Source organism: Simochromis diagramma, unplaced genomic scaffold (assembly GCF_900408965.1).
Source record: "Simochromis diagramma unplaced genomic scaffold, fSimDia1.1 OVJJ01000343.1, whole genome shotgun sequence".
In the NCBI taxonomy this organism is placed as follows: Eukaryota; Metazoa; Chordata; class Actinopteri; order Cichliformes; family Cichlidae; genus Simochromis; species Simochromis diagramma.
Window position 1 is genome coordinate 15,852,163 of NW_024386831.1, and position 19,160 is coordinate 15,871,322.

General features: G+C 41.2%; 1 protein-coding gene across 8 annotated transcripts in view; it reads left to right on the forward strand.

The window, feature by feature from the left end:
* Positions 1 to 18,714, forward strand: part of LOC120731273 (bromodomain adjacent to zinc finger domain protein 2B) — a 49,629-nt gene extending 30,915 nt beyond the window's left edge. For 4 of the 8 annotated variants that reach the window (XM_040028218.1, XM_040028221.1, XM_040028219.1 and 1 more), the window contains 31 exons: positions 180 to 241; positions 349 to 770; positions 963 to 1,253; positions 1,679 to 1,739; positions 2,702 to 2,810; positions 2,946 to 3,047; positions 3,363 to 3,573; positions 5,008 to 5,100; positions 5,184 to 5,245; positions 5,506 to 5,571; positions 6,317 to 6,382; positions 6,563 to 6,607; positions 6,717 to 6,743; positions 7,450 to 7,515; positions 9,378 to 9,518; positions 10,034 to 10,288; positions 10,991 to 11,214; positions 12,616 to 12,690; positions 12,868 to 13,102; positions 13,190 to 13,252; positions 13,880 to 14,024; positions 14,136 to 14,791; positions 14,988 to 15,273; positions 15,438 to 15,593; positions 15,768 to 15,922; positions 16,073 to 16,278; positions 16,483 to 16,618; positions 17,030 to 17,176; positions 17,323 to 17,624; positions 17,842 to 17,985; positions 18,112 to 18,714. In XM_040028218.1, the coding sequence (XP_039884152.1) occupies positions 180 to 241; positions 349 to 770; positions 963 to 1,253; positions 1,679 to 1,739; positions 2,702 to 2,810; positions 2,946 to 3,047; positions 3,363 to 3,573; positions 5,008 to 5,100; positions 5,184 to 5,245; positions 5,506 to 5,571; positions 6,317 to 6,382; positions 6,563 to 6,607; positions 6,717 to 6,743; positions 7,450 to 7,515; positions 9,378 to 9,518; positions 10,034 to 10,288; positions 10,991 to 11,214; positions 12,616 to 12,690; positions 12,868 to 13,102; positions 13,190 to 13,252; positions 13,880 to 14,024; positions 14,136 to 14,791; positions 14,988 to 15,273; positions 15,438 to 15,593; positions 15,768 to 15,922; positions 16,073 to 16,278; positions 16,483 to 16,618; positions 17,030 to 17,176; positions 17,323 to 17,624; positions 17,842 to 17,985; positions 18,112 to 18,259 (5,157 nt within the window). In that variant the 3' untranslated portion in view covers positions 18,260 to 18,714. The remainder of the gene's footprint in view (positions 1 to 179; positions 242 to 348; positions 771 to 962; positions 1,254 to 1,678; positions 1,740 to 2,701; positions 2,811 to 2,945; positions 3,048 to 3,362; positions 3,574 to 5,007; positions 5,101 to 5,183; positions 5,246 to 5,505; positions 5,572 to 6,316; positions 6,383 to 6,562; positions 6,608 to 6,716; positions 6,744 to 7,449; positions 7,516 to 9,377; positions 9,519 to 10,033; positions 10,289 to 10,990; positions 11,215 to 12,615; positions 12,691 to 12,867; positions 13,103 to 13,189; positions 13,253 to 13,879; positions 14,025 to 14,135; positions 14,792 to 14,987; positions 15,274 to 15,437; positions 15,594 to 15,767; positions 15,923 to 16,072; positions 16,279 to 16,482; positions 16,619 to 17,029; positions 17,177 to 17,322; positions 17,625 to 17,841; positions 17,986 to 18,111) is intronic. The other 4 variants (XM_040028222.1, XM_040028223.1, XM_040028225.1 and 1 more) reach the window with 4 other exon arrangements.
* The last annotated feature ends 446 nt before the right edge of the window (positions 18,715 to 19,160 follow it).

Here is a 19,160-nt window from a genome sequence, read left to right on the forward strand (position 1 = left end):
GCCCGGGTTTCTTCATTGTTTCTGACAGGCTCGAGCCATCTCTTCATTGTTACTGTCACTTATTACACCTTAAATTCCTTAATTTACAGCCCACAGCAGTGTAATATGAGTGACAGTTGGTGTAATTATTTCCTCCTTTTTGTGTGTGTGTGTTCCTTTTTATTTTTTTATTTATAAAGCCCCTCAATTCCACGGATTCTGTGAAGCAAGTTTTCTCTCAGCGACCAAAGAGCCAAAGCTGGTAAAAAGAAAACAAAAACAGAAAATCACAATTAAGCGTCCACTTCACTGTTGCTGACACCACCTGAATTATAGTCGTATCAGTGAGCTGTTTTCTCTCCACACCAGCAGTAGCAACATGTTCCTGAACCTTTATCCTAACGGAGCGATCAACGGTGCAGTTCAGGATGCCCCTCTGGCCCTCATCACTAAGCCCCGCATCCAGAGCAGCACCCCCAACAGCAAGCCTCTCTTAGCAGCCACCAGTCCTCCCTGCTCCATGCCTATCAACTTGAGCACTGGCACCAAGGAAATGTTGGACAGCTCCGCCTCCCCTCTTAAGGCTTCTGCTTCATCGGAACCCAGATCAAGGAAAACTACCCAGACGGTGCATTCGGGAAAGAGCCTCACCAGAACCAACACATCCTGTCTGCCTGTAGATTTGGTCAGAGGCAGTGAGCCTGATATCCACAGCAGCAAAAACTCAGACGACTCTTTAGGGGACGATTACGATGATGATGAGGATGAAGATTCTGGGAGCAGTTTTTCAGGTTAGATTAATTAGACCTGTCTTTTAATTAAATAAAGAATAACATGATCATACTTTATTGCTGATAGAAGCTGTGAAATATGAGGTAGGTCCTGGGAATTAGCTGTGCTCAGTGTGGTTTGAATGTGTGTGGACTGTTAATTAGGTAATAATTTATCTCTCTCTGTATGTGGCACACTGGAATCCCCCACAGAGTCAGAGAGCATCCTGGGGAGCGACTCTGATGCCTTTGAGGATGATGTCAAGGAGTCCGTTGAGACAGAAGCAGATAGCGATGCAGAAAGAAGTCCTCTGAAACTAGCTCAAACCTCATTGTCTACTCAAAAGTCCTCCTCGAGCCTCTCAGCCACCCCCTCCCTGCTCAACATCCAGATTACCAAACCTCCAAGTCTACATAGTAGTTTTTTCAGCCCCACCACCAGCACCGGAGCAATGGGCAAACAAAGTGCACCATCACCACCCTTCACATTTGCTTCGCAGCCAGGTAATAAATAATAAATCCATAATCCAGATGAAATATCAATTTGATATGAAACTCAGCTACAATTCAGGCTTCAGTGAGAGGAGATGATGCATTTTGAAGTAAAATATAATTAACGATCTTGTCAACAAACTTGTAAAGTAAAAATATAGCATATTTTACTCAATACTGCATATGCTACTTGTACTGCTGAACCTCTGGGGCATCTGTGAGGTTTGCACCCTCCTACAAAACATTAAAATGCTGTTTTGTGTGGTGTTGCGTATCGATACCCACATGCGGACTGTAGTTTAATACTGAAAACCGTTAGCCACAACAGGCATCAAATATGTCTCCTTGAAGCAGGATTTATAGTTTAACGGATGGCGGGTCTGCTCAGGTCCCTCAGAAGGCGAGAAAAGCGCTGAGTCATTTCTCCTGTTTTCTAGGATCGGGGAGGAGGAGGAGGGTTACGGATGAGAGAGTTCTGCGATTGCCTCTTGAGTTTGGGTGAGAGTTTGAGCCTGCACTTTGTATCAAAAGAGCCAGATAAAGGTTTGATATTCTGACCATGCCCAATTTGTTCTCAGTGTCATATTTGCTGTAGTGTTGGTGTTTAGGCTGTAGGTGTTAAAGTAAAATGTCAGCTCACTGATGGCTGAAAAGTGACCTTTTGCACATCAGCTGCAGCTAACTTTTTCTTGGTGGAGCAGCTTAAAACACACAGTATGGGCACCAACAGACAGTGCAGTTATATTTGCAGGTCTGCCACATCGGTTAAATATTAGTTTTCAGTTAAACCTAAATTAATATGACATATTTATTCTTTTAACAAATCATTCTCTCCTTTACCATGTTATTTGTCTAATTCGCTTTTAAGATTTTGCTGACTTGTGTAAACAAGACACACTGGAGATTAAAGTGGTAATCGTGGGGTAAAGACTGCAGCTGGTACTCAAAAAAACCTTCCAGATTTGAATGCGGTGACATCTTCATCAATGTCCAAATAGAAGCAGACCACAAAAATATACCTTCTCTCCTTTGGGGACTTTGTGAGTAATACATCATAGTGGGATGGAAATTAAATGAGGCCTGTCAGTTGGACAGCAGTTGGGGTTTAATTGCATCCAGCCTCAAAACAGACATGCAACATTAGCAGCTCCCTGCCCACAAATTCTGCAGGCTTGAACGAGGACAGCCTTTCATCTTGTAGGGATGTTTTTCATTACCAGGTTCACAGGAAGCAGAGGCCGCAAAGCTATATTTCAGCCTAGTTTTGCTGTCTGGGATACGATCCTACATGTGTTTTCTGTAAGCTGTAGTCCAGTGGAGCTCATGGGAACTGCTGGGCTAGCCAGTGACCATTTATTTACACTCTGGTGAACAACAAGGCCACAGACTACACTGTGAGCATCAATTCTATATTAACTATGTTTTACTTGGTGTCTTTTTGTTTTGTTTTTTCCATTCAGGTGGCAGAGAGAGACACGCATCAGGACTGTAGCGGGGCGTCTACAAGGCGAGGTGGCTTACTTTGCACCGTGTGGGAAAAAGCTCCGACAGTATCCTGATGTAGTGAAGGTAGTGGTATTTTCTGAGAAGTGGATTTAGAGCTTTTAATGATTGCATGTACTAATCAGACTGTTGAAGGATTATGTAACGTTTGGTGGTTCCTACCTATGGATTAATTAGTGTGTGTTATTCTTTTGTCTGCAGTACTTAATCAGGAATGGAATAACTGAAATCTCACGAGACAACTTCAGCTTTAGTACAAAAATTAAAGTTGGGGATTTCTATGAAGCCAGAGAAGGGCCCGAGGTAAAGGCTTCTACCTTTTCATGTTCGTTTCTTACAGACGTGAGCTCACAGTAACAACAGTGATTATTATATGTGCAATCTTTGGTGTACAGTTAGTAGCTTTTGTTAATTTTAGCCTCTCAGTGCTGATTTTGCAGAACATTTCAGCTAATCAGAAAATTGCAAATAAATTTATGTGAAAGTCGCATTTTTAAACCCAGCATCTTTGGAAGGTTATAGAAATGGACTAAAATCAAAATGACCCTGTATATGGAGTTTATAGCGCTAAGCTAGCCATTTTTATCCTTCTGCTTGTATCTACTTCAAATTACCCAGGGTTTACAGTGGTTCCTACTGGCTGAGGATGAGATTGCTCCCAGCATCATAGCGATGGATGGGAGGCGCAGCCGGCGCACAAAGTCTGAGCACCAGCCGACAGGTGATAGCATTGGGGCTATACAGTGGAAACCTTATCCTCTAAATGGTGGTGAAAATAACTTCCAAGATGTCTCTGATGCCAAGTTACTTCGTAAGCTGGAAGCTCAAGGTCAGTTAACGTGGAAAAATGTTTCCATGGCACCTGTTAAAGGTGGGCTTTAGACTGCCAGGAGACTCAGAAATCATTGATAACCTTTTGGGAACCCAGAATTCTTATCAGAAATTTCTTCACAGTAATTTTAATTAACTTCAGAGTTTAAATTATAGTTAAAGTCTAACTAAATTATCAGTTTTCATGCAGCTTTCCATGTTACTGATAATAACTATTAGCATTAGAAGTTGTTTTAAAGTCAGTGCAAGCTGGAAGAAGTGGGTAAACTTTGAACGTCTTAATTTGGAAAATGTCCTTTAGGTGCAAAGGCCTCCATCACGTTTTCTTATAGCTTAGTTCCAGAACAGTGAGGATGAAGTTTGACCATTCCTGCCTGCAGAACTGTTAGTTCATCAGCATTTTCTGATTGATCAGTTCATGTCACAGCATCTCAGCTGGGTTGAGGTCAGGACTCTGACATGGCTTTCCAAAATATGAACATGGTTCTTTTCCATTCAGTCTCTGTTTGATTTACTTAAGTGCCTTGATCTTCCTTTTTCCAGTTGAGGTAGCGGAACAGCTTTCAGACTACATTGCTCCCTTCACCATGTTTCACATTTGGGAGTGTACAATGGCATTTGGTCCTCCAAACATTGGTAACGTGCAAAAAAAAGTTTTTTTTTGTCACAACTGAGACATTTTTGCCTCAGTTGTGCCTTTTCTACACAGAATGTACACAAAGAAATGTGAAGCATCCAGTTAAGCTTTTTGCACTGCTGTGTTTTTATTGGTGTCCAGTGGTTTCATTTGTGGTTTTCTGCTGGTATTGCCTGTTACCCTTCGACTGCTTTTTACTTTTTACTGCTTTCAGGATTGCGTGTTTTGATCTCGGTGTGATCTTCGCAAGGCTCTCATGCCTGGGATGGATGGCAACAGTCCTGCATTTCCTCAATTTGTCCATCTTTTTGGACCATTTGTCTTAAATTTGACAGATTAAAATTTCAGGTCTTTAAAAATGCTTGAAAATCTTGTGATCGAGGCAGGCTTCACATCAAAAATTTTGTTTGAAAACAGTAGGCTTTGTCTGTATTTATATGCCTTTATAAACCTGTTAACTGTTCCTACTTCATGCTTAAAGACATATCGAGTGTTTTGCTGTTTGATTTGCTGTCAACAAGATTTGTTGTCTTATTGGACAGCCACAAATGGGTTTGACTCTTAGTCTCAGACCTAAACTTCCAGTTGTGATTACACCTTTAAAATCAGCCTACTCTGTTGTTTGCATTTATGGCAGTGTTTAAATTCTCCAGTTAGCTTGTCACAAAAAACTGTCTCTGTAGGTTGTTTAGAGTGATTTGGCAGGTATGTGTAGGTCAGGTTTTTCTAATATTTTGAGGACCTTACGGCACGTGTGATTTCATGCTTCATATTTTATATTTCATCATGTTGCAGAAATAGCACGACAGGCAGCTCAGATCAAAATGATGAGAAAACTAGAGAAACAGGCTATAGCGCAAGCCACAAAGGAGGCAAAGAAACAACAAGGTAAACTTCTGTCGTCAAATCAGACTCATTTGAAACACTAGATGACGTGCTTTGTGCAGACCAGATTTTCATGTGTTTTTCAGCAATAATGGCTGCTGAGGAGAGGAGGAAAAAGAGGGAACAGCTGAAGATTCTTAAACAGCAAGTAAGGATTTATGTTTAATTTTCCACGCAGAGCTCGAGCCACTCTGCTCTTTACGCACTCCAAGGTGAAAAGGTTTTAAGCACACTTGAATAGCTTTGAAACCGTACAAGAAAGTTGCTGTTCTCCACAATGCTGCACCTTTCTCATCTGCATAGAGCCACTGTACGTCTTCACCCCCGCACCGTGCTCCCCTCCACCGCTCTATAACATGCATGACTTAATAGTTAATTCATTTGATCTCGCCCTCATCCTTTTACCAGGAGAAGATCAAGCGCATTCAGCAAATTCGTATGGAGAAAGAACTCCGTGCACAGCAAATTCTTGAGGTTTGTCCTGAAAGTTATTGCAGAAACATTCTTAAACACTTCCTCTCTGCTGTTGATAGGATTTATAGGAAGAAAAAAAAGCAACCAAAGGCTATTCCTAAATTATGTGGTCCTACTTTTAGTCAGTACATGTGACTAATGCTTAATTGGTTTTTTGCAAAAAGTGCCATTGAATATGAAAATCTCCTCAGACCATGCTGGAGCTTAATGCAAAATACAGTATTTCATTAAGAAAGAGGTGGACCAGAGTTTACCGTGGCTAGGTGAAATACCTACTTTGCATTCCCTCACTAATAGAAGCTGTGAATATTTTAGCCTTCATAAATCAAATTTCAGTTGACACGCTTGGCAAGTGGCTCTTAACAGGATTTCATTGGGGCTATAATTACTGATAGAAATTTTGCTTAATTTATTCTCACTGCCTGCTGGTGTTTAATAATAACCACTGCCATTTTGTCTTTCAGTCTTAATGGGAGGAAATAATTATCTCATTGCTCAAGATTTCAGTCTGTTAGATTTGATATTATCAGGGAGCCGCTGGCTTTAAGTAGACTGACAAACGGCAATCTTGGATGTAACAAGGAAATCACTCAGTTTTAAAGTTTTCTCTGTGTGATGTCTTAGTTGAAAATGAGTCAATATATTAGTCAAAAGCATCTGATAGATATCTCAAAGGTTTGCTTCAGTTAATAGCATCTTTTGTTTGTGCTTGAATGAGTGCATCGGGTCTGTTTTGCGCTTGCAGGAAAAGAGAAAAAAAAGGGAAGCGGCGGCGAGTGCCAGGATACTGGAAGCTGAGAAACGTAACAAGGTGAGAGGAGGTTAATGAGCTAACCTTTGTTTTGATTTGAACGTCTGTCGCTGCTTACGTAATGGTTTTGGTTTTTGCCTTGTAGTTTAAAAAGCACTGCATTGCACACGCATGTATAAATGAACACATGATTACGTGTGTTATGTTTCCTTTCCACTTGAACTAATTTTGTTTGTAAAGGAGAGGGAGATGCGAAGACTACAAGCCGTCATACTGAAGCACCAGGTATTGTTGCCTAAGTCACACGCGTTGGAAATTTCTTATATTAGTTTAAATTTTTTTTGTAATGTGTAATTTTTCTGTTTCTTAATATTTTGACAACTCTTTCTGCCAGGAGTTGGAGAGACATAGACTAGATATGGTATGAGTATGCTTCTGTGTGTTTTGACAATGTATTGTGAATGTGTTGTGTTATATGGCTGCCATCTCAACAATGGTTAACTCCTAGTTTTTGCTGTAGTCAAACAACATCCGTCTGCATGGCTTTTCCAGTACAGTGCACCGCTTATGTCTGCACTATTGATCTCTCAGATACACACATCCATTATCTGCCCAGAATGATCACGAATGAATGCAACACACTCTAATAAATATTTCTATTGCACTGTTTGTTTTGAAACGATGTCATGTGTCTGCTTTCGTCCTTTTTATGCGTATATGATTGTATAGATATGCAGCAATAATAATATATAATCTCCATGATGTCTTGGTACTTTAATATGATGTGGTTCATCAGTTTAGTGGAGATGCATTCATTATTTTGCTCGTCGCTGCAAAACAATATCTGCTGCTTGCGGTTAAAACTCTCAGCCTGCTTCTCGCCAACACGCTCAGATTAATTTTGTAATGGCTGTGTCTAACACTGAGCTTATGCTTTGTGTATGCATCACTGCCCTCATTTGCTTTTTGTTTATCGCCGTGTCCCATTTTGTTTAACCGTTCCATACAATGTACAATGTGCAACACGCGCCGACTGTTACGTCTTTGTGCGTGTCATCAGGAATGACATCTGTGAACAAATGTCTTTCTTTGAAAATGATATAATCTGCACGTCTGTGTTCTACCAGGAGAGGGAAAGACGCAGGCAGCACATGATACTCATGAAGGCTGTCGAGGCCCGCAAGAAGGCGGAGGTGAGTAACTGCTGATGTATCACAGCTTGTTTTTGCAGACTTGCTGAAGGAAGGATGAGTGAAACAAGGAAAGTTCAGCAGTCTGCTATGATGGGACATAGTACCATATGTACAGGGGCATAGGCGTGCAACGATACACAAAATTCACGGTTCGGTTCGATATTTTTTTCGATACAAAAAAATGTTCATGCTTTAATTTGTCATTTATTAAAATTATAAATATATATTTTAACTCAAACGTACAGTTTTTACATTTAATGTTGCTGAAACAAAGGGATAAAATAATAAATCTATCTGATTGAGAAATCACTCATCTTTGGAAAAGAGAGTTTATTACAGACAAATGGCTCTTTCCAAAATAAAAGCTATACTATACGCTTCTTCTGGGGTATATTCTCAGCAGCATATTAAACATATCAGGTCCCCATAAGGAGAATCATGTGCTAACGGCTGTCTAAATGACTCGGGTAAAGTTTGTAGCATGCGTGCTTGTTGTTTTTTGTCTGCTTCCACTTGTCTTTGCACTAGGATGATGTCGGAGTAAATGTGCAGTGATATTCATTTTGTTCCCACTAGTGCTGTCAGCGTTAATCTGAAATGACGTTAACGCCACAACACGGCAAATCTCCGTTAACGAGCTACCGCGGATCGCCCCGTGCGTGGGGCTGGACGGCGTCAACACGTTAACGGGCAAACTGCGCTAACGCAGTAGTTCCCACCCATGTAATTGAGCATTGCGTGGCACATCCAACATACTGTTTTACTTTTGTCCATGACGCGCTTACCATCAGGGTCATACTTCACATGAAGACCAAAATAGTTCCAAAGGCCAGATCTGAATGAGGGTGCAGGAGGTTCAATTTGCCATGTTGCAAGGAGCTTAGCTTCTGTCTTGCTAGCTTGCCCTGCGCTCAGTGAATCTGTGCTCGACAGTGCAGCCTAGGCGGAGTAGTCGAACGCAGATCCACTGAGCTCTCAACACAGACAGCATCGTCAGAAGGAAAGTTGATCAAATAAATTAAAAAAATTTTATTGTTCGATACATATGCGTACCAAACCGAAAGCACTGTATCGAACGGTTCAATATCGATACGAGTATCGTTGCACCCCTAGTATCACATAACGCCAGAAGGGCTTTAAAACAAAAGTTAGTTTTGCCACCGATTCCCAAAATCTGTTCTTCTTTTAGAGAAATAAAAAAAACAAAAAAAACAAAAAACTTAATTTCCAGTTTCTTCTGATTGTGCACTATTATTTGAAACAATCTCTCACAGGTGTCCCGTTATTTTGAGATCTGTTGAAGGCCTTACCATGTGGTCTACATCATGGTTAAATTATTTAGTAACCCTTTTTGACTTGTGGCTGAGAGTGTTATCATCCTGGAAGAGACCACTCCTGTCAGAATAGACATGTTCTTAAGAAGAAGGATGTGGAGAAGTGTAAATGCTGTGTTAGACTAACTGCACACAAAGATGGGTTGAGGAAATCTGTTGAATATGGCGTTGTGGTCCCTCTGTGTGCACATAACATGAGGTGTGACTGAATATAAGAGGTGAAGAATAAAATAAATTTCATTCTTAGACTCATGTGTTTGTTGGATTGTGTTTGTGCTTGTTGTTTTGTTGAGCATCTCGTGGAACATCATGTGCGGTCTGTTTATGACTGAATAATTTCATGAGGAACTGGCCATGTAAATGACCAGACATGAAAATAAAATTATAAATTCATTCATTCAGTACACAGTACAAGAAAGCACATGGTGATCCTAAAAGCATTTCTTTTTTCTTTTCTTTTTTGTTCTTCACTTTGTAAATCAGTGTAAATATAAGTATATTGTTTGTAAGGATTTAACTTTCCTTTAGGAGAAGGAACGTCTGAAAAAAGAAAAGAAAGATGAGAAACAGTTGAACAAGGAAAGGAAACTGGAGCTCAGAAGACTAGAACTGGAAAAAGCAAAGGAGCTGAAGAAGCCAAATGAGGACATGTGTTTAGCGGATCATAAGGTATACACACTCTGTGTTAATGTTGGCTGAGATGTTGGCAAATAGAAATAAGAGTTCATATATCCGTCTTGAATAGTGTCCATTTGTCTGAAAGAGCAGATTTCCCACCAGTCCAGTGATTATTTTGATATAGTTATCAACCAGTATAATCATTATTGGAGCTGTGCACATCCTTAAAGATTAGAACTGCTTTTGGTGATTTATGGTATAATTGTTTCACAATCTGTAACAAAACAGATGTTTAAGCTAATTTAAAGCATCTGGAATTCATGAAAAGGGTTAAAACAGTGCCACCGTGTGGCTCCTCGTGTTATAACATTGACCAAGTGTTCAAACTAGTCCTTCACTAAAATATGTCTTGGAACATGCAGCCCCTTTTTAATTTCAAAATCAGAGCAGTTTGCAATAATGTTTTATAAACTGCAATCCAGTAACTATTATAGTTGTATAGTTTTGTGTATAATTTCTGTGTAGGTTTTATCATACCTTAAATTTTTATTTGCATTTCTTTACAGCCTCTTCCAGAGTTGTCCCGTATCCCTGGTCTGGTATTAGCAGGAAGCACCTTCTCTAACTGCCTGATGGTTTTGCAGTTTCTGCACAGCTTTGGAAAGGTGCTGGGACTGGATTTAAATTCAGACCCGCTCACTATAGGTGACCTTCAAGAAGGGTTACTGAACATTGGGGAGAATATGGAAAAGGTCCAGGACCTGTTGGTGACCATGCTCTCTGCAGCTGTGTGTGATCCTGGGGTACCTGCAGGTCACAAGGTGAATCTGTTGTTGTAATTGCAGTTTGGATTTTTGGAAGTGTAAACGCTTCCTGTGGTGTAAATAACACACACAGACATACAGCACAGACATGCTACTGTGTCCCTTTAAAATGTGGTGTTTCTGATTTTTAAATATTGCATTCTCACTGATTTGGTTATTACAATGCTGAGTGAGCTGTAATAACTAAAGAATTGACAGCAGTGACAGTAGACACGTATAAATGTATAAGGAAATGTTGGCAGCAGCTTACCTTGTAAACAAGACCTAAGCTATTTGCTCCATATGTGTTTTTAACTTCAGAGATCTAAAGTCTTTAGGTGGGTAATTATTGTACTTATGCCCCATTTTAGTTTTAAATCACAAATTTAATTCCTCCCCAGACCATTCCACGTTATTGTGTAGTTGGATATAAACATTTCTTTGATTGACTGTACTTAAATGTTCTCCTAAGAAGCTGTTGTGTGCATGCCAAGAGAGATATACAGAGTGTGTCTTAATAATCTGCACATCCCAGATGTGACACATCCTGTGAGACACTTAAGCACTTAACATCAGGAAGGGATAATTGCTTGAAAGGACAGTTTTCTATCAGACACCTACAATATTGTGATTTTTTTTTTTTTTGCGTAAGGCTACAGAACATAAAAAGGAAGTCTCATGTAAGCTTACTTATTTTGTTTTTATTTCATTTTTTTAAAGAGCAAAACCATCTTAGGGGACCACTTGACTAATGTGGAGATCAACCGGGACAATGTGTCTGAGATTCTGCAGATCTACATGGAAGGTCACTCTGAACAGAAAGAGGTGGCCATGCTGGCTTTTAGCCTTAGGACTAAGCCTTTCCAAGCCCACAGTCCGTCACAGAAGGCCTCTGTTTTAGCGTTCCTGGTAAATGAGCTTTGCTGCAGTAAGGCTGTGATCAGGTGAGTGCCCTGCCTCCAACTGAAATTCATGATGTCAGTGTTTTCATTTCACCCCACCTAAAAAAATAATAATAATCATAAATAGTAAACTTAATAACCATTGAAGTAAATGCTTCCTTTAAGGGTTTGCATCTTATAGAATAGAATAGAATTCAACTTTATTGTCATTGCACATGTCACAGGTACAAGGCAACGAAATGCAGTTTGCATCCATCCAGAAGTGCTTTAGCCATGATATAGATATATTACAAATATATATTAGCAATAATATCGATATGTGAGTATATTATAGAAATGGGTCTATTATGGTATGTTATAATGTACATGGTATGAAGTATGTATGTTACTTATGTATGTTATGAATATGCTATAACTGTAAGTATGTACAGGCTGTACATGCATGTTATTATTGTGTGTTTGAGGGTACAGTTGTCCATTGTGTGTGTAGGTGGTTGTGGGTGTGTGTGTGTGTGTGTGTGTGTCCAGTCCATGTGTTAACGTGGGTCAGATGTCAGAGTTCAGGAGTCTGACAGCTGTGGGGAAGAAGCTGTTCCGGTACCTGGTGGTCTTAGTCCGGAGGCTCCTGTAGCGCCTCCCAGAGGGCAGGAGGGTGAAGAGTCCATGTGATGGGTGACTGGGGTCTTTGATGATTGTCCCAGCCCTTTTCAGACACCGCTTCCTGTAAATGTCCTTTATGGCAGGAAGTGGTGCTCCGGCGATGCATTGGGCAGTTTTCACGACCCTCTGCGGTCCGAGGCAGAGCAGTTCCCGTACCAGACTGTTATACAGTTGGTCAGGATGCTCTCGATGGTGCAGCGATAGAAGTTCACCTGGATGTCTGAGGACAGGTGGTTCTTCCTCAGAGTCCTCAAGCAGAAGAGGCGCTGATGAGCCTTCTTGACCAGCTTGGAGCAGTTGGTCGTCCAGATGAGATCCTGAGATGTGGACTCCCAGGAACTTGAAGCTGCTCACACGCTCCACAGCCGTCCCCTTAATGTAGATGGGTGGACGTGGGTCAGCATTCCTCCTGTAGTCCATGATGAGCTCCTTGGTCTTCTCAGTGTTAAGCAGCAGGTTGTTTGTGTCGCAACACTCAGCCAGACGAGTGTGTGTTAATTTTCTTTCTGTGCCTGAGAGTGGAACATTCAGGCTTGTTTTATTCATGGAGTCTTCAGTTTTAATGGAATAGCTGAAGTATTAAAAGGAATATGACAAATCGTGGCCTGATTGACAGTTTCACAAGGTTGCATCAAACTACGTGGCATCAATTTTTTATTAGCTCTACACTTTGAAGCACATCTGGTGCACACTGCAATGCATTGAAAATGCCTCATCCTCTTGCACAAAAAGGTCACCGAAATGTCGGTTTCGACTTTTTTTTTTTTTTTTGATGTTTTTCAGTGAGATCGACAAAAACATAGATTATATGACCAACCTGAGGAAGGATAAGTGGGTTGTTGAGGGAAAGCTTCGGAAGTAAGTATACGTGATTTCGGCTGTTGTTCAAAGATTCTTGTGCATGCACTTGGACATTTTGTGACCAGCACTTACTTTTTTCCTATGTTGTTTTTTTTTTTTTTCTTCTTCTTCTTCTTCTTCTTCTTTTCTTCTTCTTCTTCCTTTTTTTTTTTTTTTTTTTTTTTTTTTTGAAAGACTGAGGAGTATCCACACCAAGAAGACGGGGAAGAAAGACAACAGTTGGGCAGGAGAGAACAACCATGCCTTTGTGCTCGCCAGTGTTCAAAACAAATCCAAGAGGAAAGAAGGGGACAGTGAAGAAGAGGAAGATGAGGACGATGACAGTGAAGACCAAAGAGATGACGAGGAGGAGGAGGAAGAAGAAGCAGGTGGAAAAAGAGGAAAGAAAACAGACATATGTGAAGAGGAGGTCAGTGGAAACATAATGCTGTTAACTTGAGCCTCTGACTAAATCTGTGCTGATTATGGCAATAGTCCACTTTTTTTTTCCATGTAGGATGACAGTGTACGCTCTGCCAGCATCGAGGAACTTGAGAAACAGATTGAGAAAACATACAAGGTAAATGAAACCCCAATCTCAAGAATTACTCATGAGTGTAAAGTGCCCAGGAGTGGTAGAAAAATAATAATAAAAAGATGTGCACACATCAAGGTAGCATTTAACTACACTGAATGGTTGAAATGCTACTAGGTGAACCCAGGAAATAATTGGTTACAATTTACAGATTATTATTTTGAGTACTTAACAGTCACATGATGCATTTTATTCTCATATTTTGACTGATTTGTTTGCCAGAAATAAAATGTAATATGAGGATCTATTATAACAAACCAGCATGAAGTGCACAGCATCGACCACTGAACTGCAAACATGTTCAGTGATTCAAACTTAACACAGCAATGACTCATAAGCAGCATAAGCAAAACTCTGTTGGTAAGATAAGTACTGAGCAACAAAACAATTTTCATAAATTAGCCTTTAGTTTCCTATAGGAACATGGGTCTCCCTGTACACTTGGTTTGTGGTTACAAATTAGAAGAGTCCTGTTGAAATTCACACATGCAATTGGAATTTTGTGTGCTTAGTGTAGTAAAATGTGGCCTTCATAATGTTTTTTCTCTCTGTTACCACTCCCAGGCTCTGTGTGAGTGGGTTAATAACTTCCTGAACTTTGTGTCTCTCTAGCAACAGAGTCAAATTAGACAGAAGCTGTTTGACTCCTCCCACTTACTGCGCTCTGTAATGATTGGCCAGGACAGATACAAGCGGCGTTACTGGGTCCTTCCACAGTGCAGTGGCATTTTTGTTGAAGGCACTGAGAGCAGTGAAGGTGCAAAACAAAACCGATGTCTCCTTTGGTTGTTGTTTAGTGTGTTTAGGATCAAAATCCTTACTGATTTCTTTTTTGTTTTTGACATAATTTTCATTTTATGTTACTTAGGCTGTGAAGTGGAGGAGGAGGAGAGAAGAAGACAGTGGGCTACTGAGGTGATCAGAGTAAAAGGGGAGCAGTTGGAACAGACAAAGCCGGTGGTCTGCAGCTCCACACAGAGCACAGACAATGATATAGCTAGCCAGCAGGACAAAGACAATCTCTTCCTCCAAAAACCTGGCTCTTTATCTAAGCTCAGCAAACTTCTAGAAGTAGGCAAAATGGGTCAAGATTCAGACATCAATACACAGAACAGTCATTCTTTTAAAGTCCCCACCACGGCTTCTTATCCTTCGTATCCTGCCTCACAGATAGTCCCTACTCAGCAGGGTCTGATGGATAAATTGGACACTGCGGTGCCATTTCTGCTCAGTGCTACTCAGCTGAAAAGCATTCACTGGGTGACCCAGAGTCCTCAGTCCAGCCTTCATTATGACCAGCTGTCCAAGACACTGACTGAAAAAAGCAGCCAGTGGTTTAGCCTATTTCCTCGCTCTCCCTGCGACGAGTCCTCAGTGACCTCTGGTTCCAGTCCACCAGTTTCCTCCTCTTCTCCACAACCCATCAGAACCAAATCCCCCTCTTTCCTCTCCACTAATCCCTCAGCTACAGATAGCTACAACACTACTCCTGGGATCAGTAACACAGAATTGCCTATCTTTCAGGTTGGTGGATAACAATAATGCATCTCCATCTCAGATAGATAGAAGGATCAGTTCATGTCTTTTTAGAGGGCTGATAAGTGTTGCAAGAATTAGTCCATATTACATCACAATTTTTCCTTTGTTGGACCATGCATGTGGCACTGGAATAAAACTGTAATCTGATCATAATTCTGAGTGTATGCATTTTTATTCTCAGCAAGTAAAGTCTGGCATTCATGAAGGCAGACTGACACAGCATGACATGTCTAGCTCAGTGGCAAGTCCCAGCCTGCCCTTCTCTGGCACACCTCTACCCCCTATGGTGGATCTAGCTTCACAGCATGCAGAGGGTCATGGAAATGAGGCCTCTTTTCTGGAAAATAACTCTATCAACAAGTGCGAGACCTCAGAGTCCCCAAGTGACAAGTCCACTTGTGCCTCATATGCTGCCATAGAGGGGGCCAAAACCCAAGACTACCCTTATCCTCGGCCCATCCCAGAGGGTAAGAACGGCACGCTGCCAGTATGCACAAATCAGATATGCTGGACTGAACATATCTATTGCCCAGACAGCAACAGAATATGCCGTGGCGATTGTCAGTCGAACAAACAAATGTTGCTAAAATTGAAAAGCACAGTCACTTCTCCAATTTGTGTGTGTTTCCAGAAATGCTGCATGGCTGGTGGAGTGTGTCTGACATGGAGAACCTGCACAGTCTGGTCAAGACCCTCCATTGCCGGGGCATCAGAGAGAAGGCCTTGCAGAAACAGATCCAAAAGCATATGGAGCATATGACCAAGCTCTGTGAGAACAGCAAAGATGGTGGGTTCACATTTCCTTTGAGAGTCAGCAGACATTCAGCATTTAATGATTTTTAAAAGTATTGTTATTTGAGTTTTTAATGTGATGTGACACATTTGGCTATGGAATTTCTTTTTTAAAAGCGTTCCTTAGAAAGCAGTTTGCTTTAATGTTTTCATACATATTTGGTGGCAGCTATTGGTGTGACAGGGATGGAAAAGCAGGAGGTAAGCAAGGAGGCAGTGGAGAGCTGGTGCGTTGAGGAGAAGGCCATGGAGGTGGACATTCGCCTGCTGCGACAGGTTGAAGCTCTGGAGAGGAAAGTCATCTCCGCCAGCCTGCAGGTCAAGGTAGTGACGAGCATTTCAGCTGTTTAGAAAACCTCAGTGTTTATTCTAATTATTTCCTCGGAAAGGCCATTGAAATTTTCTTTAATATATATACCTGTGTGATTAAAATAAGGTGTTGTGATGGCCATATTTCCCTGATATCTCTGTCAGGGTTGGATGCACCCTGAGCCCCAGTCTGACAGTAAGGATCTGGTCTATCATGAGCACAAGCCCTTCTCTTCCCTGGCTCAGGAAAACAAAAGAGAGAGAGACGCCAGTCAAGAAGATGTTCCTGGCTCTATGGTGCGGCGGCCCAACAATCCCCTTGACATAGCGGTCACCAGGCTGGCAGAGCTTGAGAGGAACATTGAGCGAAGGTACTTTACGAGATCTTAAAATACCACCTGTCAGACACAGGCCACCTTGCCTGTCTTTGTATTAGAAGTAGAAAATAACAATGCAAGATTCAGGACACCAGAAAGAAGAACTTGCAACTTTTTTTTTTTTTTTTGTACAATTGACTTGTTCTCATGTTTCTCAGTTAATTTTACAAGTGGTCTTACTTTCCGTGACCTTTTAAGCAGTGAGGAGGAGGTGGCTCCTGGGATGAGACTGTGGCGCAAATCCCTCGGTCAAGTCCGCAGCTCAGCTCAGCTGTCACTCTGCATTCAGCAGCTGCAGAAATCCATTGCCTGGGAACGAGCCATCATGAAAGTGGTTAGTGTCACCTGCTTTCACGGCACGTTTCTCTCTCTCTCTTCATCACAGATTTGTTTACCTTATTTGATCACATATAATAAGAGTCACCATGCAGTCTTATAAGCTGCATAGCTTCTCATTCAGTTTCAAGAAAACTAATTTAAAAATATACAAGCCTTCTTAAAAACAGTCAAGGATACCAACGCAGGATGGCACAGATAGCTGGTTAAAGCTCTGGAGAAGGTTTAAATGCAGGAAAGATTTGGTAGCAGTTATATATGTCATTCACAATAAATCACTAATTTTTATAATCTTTTTCAGTATCTCACTAATCTGTTTTAGCTTTAATTAAACCAGTTGGGGTAATCTATTACAATTTTTAAAGAGGGATGCTCATTTTCCTGCACTGTTTGTTGCTGTTGTTTCCAGCACTGCCAGTTCTGTCAAAAAGGAGATAATGAAGAGCTGCTCTTACTCTGTGATGGCTGTGATAGAGGCTGCCACACTTACTGCCATAAACCCAAGATCAATACAGTGCCTGATGGGGACTGGTTTTGTCCAGCTTGTGAGTCAAAGGTACATCAGCGTCCCCTGAGGGATTGATCATAGAGCCAATATTCTTTTTTGTGTGTGTGTGTTGTTGTTCTGGGTTTTTTGCTATTCATTTTTCAGCTCTCTGTTCATATCTATCTACCTGTGTGATGTTTAATGTGGCTCCACAGTCCTCTGCGTGTTCTTTCATACAGGAAAGCGGTCAATACCCTCATAGTAGGAAGCAGCAGAGCCGAACAGCTGGAGGAGGGAAGGAAAGCGTCGAGGGAAAACGAAGCATTAAGCCATCTGTGGATGGAGAGCTCATCAGTGAGGAGGATGCCAGAAGCAACAATGTGCCAAAGAAAGGTACCAAGGAGGTCAAAAAGAGGAAAGCAGACAACAGCCCACCCAGCTCCCAGGCCAAGTTTGACAGCCCCATCTACTGTGCAAAAAAAGCCAAAACGCACAAAGATGAGCTGGGAATATGCCGGTACGCATATGCATATACTTACTGTGCAATTAGATCCTAGAAGCTTGATAATATAGCTTATGTCGTTGTTTAAAATTATTAGGCTCCTGTGACACATTTTTATAATAGAATTCACATTTTAAATCACTAAAGGGTAAACAAATCAGACCGTTGTAGTGAAAAGTCTTATATTTGCAATGCAAAAAGCTCAGCTGTGTCTGCTCTTTGTTCCCTGCAGAGTGCTGCTGGCTGAGCTGGAGGCCCATCAGGATGCCTGGCCTTTTCTCACCCCAGTCAACTACAGAGCTGTTCCTGGATACAGAAAAGTCATCAAGAAACCGATGGACTTCTCCACCATCAAGGAGAAGCTAACCAGTAACCAGTATGTGTTGTTGTAGTTTTTAAGATTTTTAGGATGTTTTCATAACATATCTTATTCCTAATTTTACATTTTATGACTCGGACAGTGCTCATGAGTTGAAATTAAACCCATTTCTAATCATTACAGGTATTTAAACTTGGAGACATTCATCATCGACGTGAACCTGGTTTTCGATAACTGTGAGAGATTTAACGAAGATGACTCTGAAATCGGACGAGCCGGCCACAGGATGAGGAGATTCTTCGACAAGCGATGGACTGAATTCTTGCAGTGAACACATTCCAAAGTGGACATGTCCAACTTTCTCATGGGTGTCGGAGGCCTTCTCTTCACCTGTGACCCCAAGTGACTACACGGTTATAATAAATCAATGTGCAGTTTGAAGGACAGGACTGTGGTCTGTCTGCAAGTGTAGGCAAAACACTTAATGGATTTGTATCTTCAAGTGCAATACTGTTTTGTTTATTGAAACACACTGACTGTTCGGCTCAATGTTGTTTGTGCGAAATACAATATTGAGCAGGGACTTTACTTTTTTATCATCGGTACTAAGTTATATCTCTGTGTGTGCTGTATGTGTATTTATTTTCTCAACTACTTTACATTGCATTCTTTTCAAAGCAGAGGCACGAGACTTACAATGTAACAACTGTTAAATAAATGAGAAAAGCATTACTAACCGTACCAACAGTTCCTCTGTCTAAATGCATTCGCAAGTTCACTGAGTAATGCAAAGAGGGATCACTGACACATTAAGTGCTAATTCTTTCACTCAAGTCATAGTTATTACATGTTAAGTGTATTTTTACTGCACGGTCTTGATGAAGACGATATCATTGCATAAGGATGGTCGTAGCACTTAATCTGAATATCCACTCAAAGCACTCCTCAGAATTGTAGTGCCTGACTCTGAGGAGGATGTTTTTCTTTTTCTATATGCAGTGTGTGTACTGTATGTGTCCTGCACAGTATATCGTAGGAAACATTTGCAGGAGCTGTAATAGGAGCTTTCCTCCTTTTAAATGTGGTGCATAGTGTTTCATCTCCAAGCGTTTCCTTCAAACAGAGCCTTGTCAGACATCCCGTGGACTGACGTGAAACCTGCATTGGAGCTTTAATCCATCGGGGAGTCAGTGTCACGGACCGCTGGAGGCATCTCAAGACAGCTGAAGTCA